Raw genomic sequence first — 6807 nt, 5'->3', positions numbered from 1 at the left:
ACGGCAAGCCAGATGTCATCGCCATCTTGTAATGGCGATGTGCTTATGAAGTGGCTTCCCACACACACCTGTGCCTGAGATGTGATTGGGGACACTTGTTCAAGGGCTTTGCCATTGCTGTGTGGTTTTACTTCTTTTGTCATTGTGGTTTGTTGTTGTTTTGCTTTTTTATACACTACTAGGAGCAAGGTTTGCTGAGTGAGGGGCTGGGCACAGCGCCTCAATGAGCTTCACTGACATAAGTCTCAAGAACAACCTTCATAAGATTCTTTAGGGCCTGGTGAGATGGCTCAGCAGTAAACCTGCTTGCTGCCAAGCCTGCTGAGCTGAGTTCAAGTCCCCAGACTCACATGGTAGAAGGAGAGACCCAGCTCTTACAAGTTGCACTTAGACCTGCACATACATACACACACATACATGCATGCATACATACATACATACATACATATATACTTACATACGTACATATACATACAGTATTAAATTAAGTAATCCTTTCATAGTTTCTTCCTCCCCTCTTTCTCCCTTTTCTCCCGTTCTTTCTCTTATGGTAGGTCCCCTGGACACATTCGTGCTACATAGTGCTGTACCAGCTGCATACTCACCTTAAGATCAAATGAACCCAATGCCTGAAGCAAAAGCCTGCCTGCACCACCTCCCTCGTAGGAAGTAAGGGCTGAGTGTAGGCCCTTTTGCAGCCTACACTGGCCCTAGATGCCCTACCTCTCACCTCCCAAGTGTACTGCCACTCCTAATGGTTCACCTTTATAATGTTGTAGCTAATTTCTGCAAAGTTTATTTCTTTGTGATTCTAGGAAAAGGTGAAAGATTTAAACTATGGTCTGAGGAAGATTATTAATGCAGAAAATTGACCCTGGGCTGCCTGTTTGTCTTGCAGATAGAAAGTGTCTCTGCTGGGCTCTCTTCATCCTACAAGGACAAGGGCGCACTCATGGCTTTCAGAGGAGTTCCTGTACGTATCACCCACAAGCTGGAGGGCCGTGCTTTGTGCTTATTTACTGTTCAACAAAGCAGATGCCTGTCCCCCACACTACCCAACTGCAACCTCACAGTCAAAGCTTGCCAGGAGCCCCACTTTAAGAATCACTTTTAGCAGTGGTGGCACACGCCTTTAATCCCAGCACTAGGGAGACAGAGGCAGGCGGATCTCTGAGTTCAAGGCCAGCCTGGTCTACAGAGTGAGTTATAGGATGGCCAAGGCTACAAGGGGAAACTCTGCCTTGGGAAAGAAACAAACAAAAGGGAATCCCTGTTAGGCTGGAGGAAGTGGTGCAGGCCTCTAAGTCCAAGCATTTGAGAGTCTGAGGCAAGAAGATAAGAGTTCAAGGCCAGCCTGCACTATATAGCAAGACATTTAGAGCTAGGGTATAGAATGTATGCACTGGGCTCTGAGTCAATCCCCAGCACGTGCACATGTATGCACATATGTGCATGTGCACGTACACACTCACTCACACACACACACACACACACACACACACACAAACTGAGGAAATAGCTCAGTCAGTAAAGTGGTTGCCTTGCCAGCATGAGGTTCTAATCTCTAGAATGCACATAAAGCTAGGCATGGTGGTGTGTGCAATCCTTGCCCCTGCAATCCTAGTGCTGTGCACGCAGAGGCCAGAGAATCTTGGGACTCATCGGGCAGCTGGTCTAGCCAAATCAGGGACCTGGGGAGGTCCCAGTGAGAGTCCCTCTTGCAAAATACAAAGTGGAAATCTGAGAACACCCAAGGTTGCCCTCTGGCCTACATGAGTGTATGTGCATACATGCATACTTTTTTTAAAATCAGTCCATCAGAATAGTCTTCCAGCCTCTGTTTACCAGATATCTCCCAAACAGTGGGTGGGGAGAGCTGTGCAAGGGGAGACATGGGTCCCACCTTCATTCTAAAGGCCGCCTGCCCCTGCAGATCTCAGAGCTGAAGAACCAAGGCATTCTCCAGGCCCTGACCGCAGAAGCTAACGGATGGCAGCCAGGTGGTAAGGACTGAGGAGGGTCCTCAGGGTTTGGGTGAGACCCAGATCAGAGCCTCCAAGAATCCACTTTCCATGGTCTGAATCAGCCTTGCTCTTGCTCTCTCTTTCAGAATTTTGTAGGTTTATCCTTCCCCATCAAAAAATTAGAAGCAACCCTGTGTTAGGAGCTAGGTTATCTGTTGGTGGTTTGCTGTGTGCTTCTGGGCAAGCCATGTAATAATGTCTGATTATAGTGAAAATCTCAAAATTCTATCTATCTGTCTGTCTGTCAGTCTGTCTGTCTGTCGGTCGGTCAGTCAGTCCGTCCGTCTGTCCACCCATCCATCCATCCGTCCTTCCGTCCGTCTATCTACCTACCTACCTACCTACCTACCTACCTACCTACCTACCTACCTACCTATTATTTGTGGGAAGGGGTTTGGGCCAGAGGATGACTTATTGATGTCCCTTTCTTCTGCCTGTGGATCCCAGGGATGAACTCAGGTCATCTGTCTTGGAGTAACTGAGCCATTTCACTGAGCAGTGGAAATATGAACATCTCTCATCATCAAGGACAGTGTAAAAATGAGGCAGCACAGGCTGGGTGTGATGGCGCACACCATTAGCCCCAACACTAAGGAAGCAGAGGCAGGTGCATCTCTGTGAGTTCAAGGCTAGCCTGATCTACAAATCTAGTCCCAGGGCTATTACACAGAGAATCCCAGTCTTAAAAAACAAAACACAACAAACAAAAGAAAATGAAGCAATACAAGTGAGAGGCTCTGGGAAGTCTCCACTCTGCTCTGTGCAAGGTGTTTTCCAGTGCCATATTATCAACTCAGGTCATGTGCTCACTAGTTTATTTTAAAGAAAGATATTCTTATATCTCCAGAACTACCTTGGAGATACATCCTCTGGTTTAAACTCTGGCTCCCTTACGTATGTGGCTTTGAACACATTGCTTAACCTTTCTAGTTATCCTCTCTTCGGCTAGAAAACAAAGATAGGCAGGGGCTGGGGACAGTGGCAGAACGCTGGCCTCACCTGTGCTCTGGATCCCAGCCCAAGCACTCGGAAGGGCCGGCCACAGTGGGAGCAGTAATTGCTCACAGCAGGACCCGTGCCAACAAACGTGGTAAGGATGAAATGACATAGCACGGAGCACACGGCAGTATACTTTGTAGTGAGCACCCAATCACATACACCTTTTTGTATGTTTCTTAAAAAGATGTATTTACTTTATTTTATGTGTGGGTGTTTTGACTGCATGTGTCTGTGTACCACTTTCATTCAATGCCTGCAGAGGTAAGAAGTAGGCATCAGATCCCTGGAACTGGAGTTACAAACAGTAGTGAGGTGAGCTGCTATGTGGATTCTGCAAATCAAACCCAGACCCTCTAGAATAACAGCCAGTGCTCTTAACTAAGCCATCTCTCTAGCCCTTCAATGTATTTATTTGTTTGTTTGTTTGTTTGTTTATTATATGTAAGTACACTGCAGCTGTTTTCAGATACCCCAGAAGAGGGCATCAAATCTCATTATGGATGGTTGTGAGCCACCATATGGTTGCTGGGATTTGAACTCAGGACCTTTGGAAGAACAGTCAGTGCTCTTAAACACTGAGCCATCTCTCCAGCCCACCCTTAATATTTTTTATCTTTAAATGCTACACAACACTTGGATTGTAGCTTGGTTGTAGAGAATTTAGGTCTAGTTTGCCCAAGGCCCTACATTGTTTGGTGTTTTGAAATGCACACACTCACAAGTAAATAAAAGATTACACACACACACACAATATTGCTGCCATGCCTGAGTTAGATTCCCAGGATCCACGTGGTAGAAGAAGAGAGTTTGTCCTTCAATTTCCACATGTGCACTGTGGAAATGGACATTCTCACACATAATAAATAAATGTAATTTAAAAACTTTTGTTTTGTTTTGAGACAGAGTTTCTCTGTGTAGCTGGCTGTCCTGGAACTAGCTCTGTGGACCAGGCTGGCCTGGAACTCAGAGACCCACCTACTTCTGCCTCCCAAGTGCTGTCTCAAAGCAAGCAAGCAAACAAACAAACAAACAAAAAAGTAATGCTCTTGGCTAATTTCCATTTACAGAATGACTGAATCAGTGCTGTTTGTTTGATGGATAAATGGGAGCGGCAAAATAATCGAGTCAACTAAATACTAAAAGAAAGAAAAATAAAAAATGTGAGCTGCATTAGTTATTCTAGAAATAATTTGCTCTACACACACACACACACACACACACACACACTCACCCTCCTGTGGGTCCCATTTCAAGATTGTCTTCAGATCTAGGCAGGAAGGTCAACCTGGCTCCAAGAGGACAGGGAACAGTGCATACAATTTAGTCATCTTTCATACACCAGCTGGATAAGGCTAGCTCAGACCTTGAACTTCCTGTTGCTTAACTGTTGTAATGGCCCTGTCCCTGTGACCAAGGTTTCTTCTGCTCCTGGCTCACAGACACAGTCAAATTGCTTGTAGGTGAAGGGTCACAGGGTTAGAGATAGGCCTATTGATGATAAAGCTGCATGAAGTCAGGGGGTCAAAAGTAAGAAGGCTGATGGTCCACACTTCTCATTTGTTTTTGTTTTCTGGTTTCTGTGTAGCCCTGTCTGTCCTGGAGCTCACTCTGTGAATCAGATTGGCCATAAACTTGCCCCTGCCTCTGCCTTCCTAATGCTGGGATTTCAGGAGTGTGCCATGTAGCTCACACTCTCTCTTTAATTACTTGTTATGCATGTGTGTGTCCATGTCAGTGAATGTCTCCAAGTGCCTGTGAAGGCCAGAAGAGGGTGTTGGATGCTTTGAAGCTAGAGTTACTGGGGACTTTGTGCTGCCAGTATGGGTGCTGGGAACCAAACACAGATCCTTTGGAAGAGCAGCAGGTGCTCTTAGCTGCTGAGCCCTCTCTCCAGGCTCTCCTTTCCTGGAGAGGAGCTGAGGACCAAACCCACAGCCTGCCTCTTGCTATGCAGATGCTCTGAGCCAAGCCCCCAGCCCCTCTTTCTTCTCTTTTTGTTCAGTCACTCTGTCCCTCACTTTTACCTCCCACAGTCTTGTGTGCTAAAGGTTGAACTTTGTTTCTCTACTCATGCAAGACCAAGTTCTATTGACATTAGACAGCTGAGTCTCAGCGTCTGCTACCCTAAGGTTGGAAAGAGCAAGATGGAAGTCCCTTGCAGCTGGATCAGGTTATGACCCTGAATCTATTTGCCCCCATCCTTCAGATTTGCTGGCCCCGGGACCATGGCTGTGTCAATATAGTGAACACTTGTTGAACTCTTACCCCTGGGCTACATACCCATGTTAGAAGTTGCAGGATTGCCTCACGCTCACATCAATCCCATGAGAACTCACAGATGACTGAGTATTTTAGCTAAAAATACAGCTAGTAAGCAGCAGAGATGAACCCTGCCCTCCTCTTCCAGCCAATTTTTCCAGCTGTCATCAGCATTTATGTGTTTTATTTAATCTGCAAGTCTGTTCTATCAATCCAGTTTTCATTACTGCAACAGAGCACCAGAGGCTGGATAATTTTATAGGGAATAGAGGTTTAAGCAAGCATGGTGACACGTGCCTGTGTTTTCAGCACTTGGGAGGTAGAGGTAGGAAGATCAGGAGTTCAAGGTTATTTTTGGCTAAATAGTGAACTCAGGACTACCCAGGGCCGCATGAGACCCTACCTAAGAAACAAAGAAACAGACAACCAGAGGTTCATTGAAGTTCAGTTGTCTCAAGGTCAGAGCTGCATATGGTGTCCTGCCTGTAGTTGTCGTCTGTGCTGTCTACCCTGTAGATTGGTGCAGGGTATCACATGACAAAAGAGAGGGAGCATACGAAGTGTCCCTTCACAGAGCTCAGCCTGCCTCTGTCTTCCAGGTGCTGGGATTAAAGAAGTGCACCATCATGCCTGGCATTTTTAAAAACTGTATGAACCGTGGTTATCATAAAAGCCAGCGTCAGGTCTTCTGGAAAGTACAAAAGATGCACCCAAGCAACAGACCTTCTTTGCTCAAGCTCACTGCAAGTCAAGAGTTCTCCTGCTCAACTAAAGCTTGACTCTATGGCAGACTGAGCAATGACTCCTTTCATATTCTTTTCAATCTTTTTGTTATAAAAAAATTTCCCCACTGCAATTACTGCTTTTGAAAGCAAGGTCTCACTATAGTCTAGGCTGTCCCTCAAACTCACAGTAGTCTTCCTGAGTGCTGGGGTTACAGGCATGAACCACCGTGCCTGCCCGACTTCAGGTCGATAAACCCAAGACTTTAGACTGTCCGTATTATACAAAAGCGGCAATAGTATGCAGAGTCTTGCATCAGAACTCTTGTGCCTCTGGTCGGCACAGTGTGACTTTGTAATACAGGGTTACTTAGACATTTGTGGGAGGGCATTCGATAGTGCTATATTTACAGAGGTGACACAGACACGAAACCAGCAGTCTATACACATACATATTTCACTCACATCCAGCAGTTCAAGATATCCTAGTACTCTAAAGCCAAGCTCCAGGGCTGGCAAGAGAAAGGACTGGCTATGTAAGCCAGAGTTCAAGTCCCAGAACCCACATAAAAGCAGAAGGAGAGACTCGATTTCCAAAAGTTGTCTTTTGACCTCTACATGTGTCACTGCACATATGTGCCACACAAACACAGACACACATCCAATAATGATGACTAACAATGTAAAAGAACTTTTCAAACACTACTCTTTTTTTAAAACTTTTATTGCATTATGATGATTTCCATTTATCTGAATTTGTTAACATTTAAAAACATATTTTAAGTAAATAGAATTAAATCACA

General features: G+C 45.4%; 1 protein-coding gene across 13 annotated transcripts in view; it reads left to right on the top strand.

Moving 5' to 3' along the window:
- The window catches only part of Elmod3 (ELMO domain containing 3), a 40387-nt gene that overhangs the window by 10692 nt on the left and 22888 nt on the right, over positions 1-6807 (top strand). For all 13 annotated transcript variants that reach the window (XM_031382217.1, XM_031382209.1, XM_031382214.1 and 10 more), the window contains 2 exons: positions 899-973; positions 1934-2003. In XM_031382217.1, the coding sequence (XP_031238077.1) occupies positions 899-973; positions 1934-2003 (145 nt within the window). The remainder of the gene's footprint in view (positions 1-898; positions 974-1933; positions 2004-6807) is intronic.

Source organism: Mastomys coucha, unplaced genomic scaffold (assembly GCF_008632895.1).
Source record: "Mastomys coucha isolate ucsf_1 unplaced genomic scaffold, UCSF_Mcou_1 pScaffold20, whole genome shotgun sequence".
Classification (NCBI taxonomy): domain Eukaryota; kingdom Metazoa; phylum Chordata; class Mammalia; order Rodentia; family Muridae; genus Mastomys; species Mastomys coucha.
The sequence above is the reverse complement of the archived record's forward strand: the minus strand, read 5'-3'. Positions and strand labels throughout refer to the sequence as shown.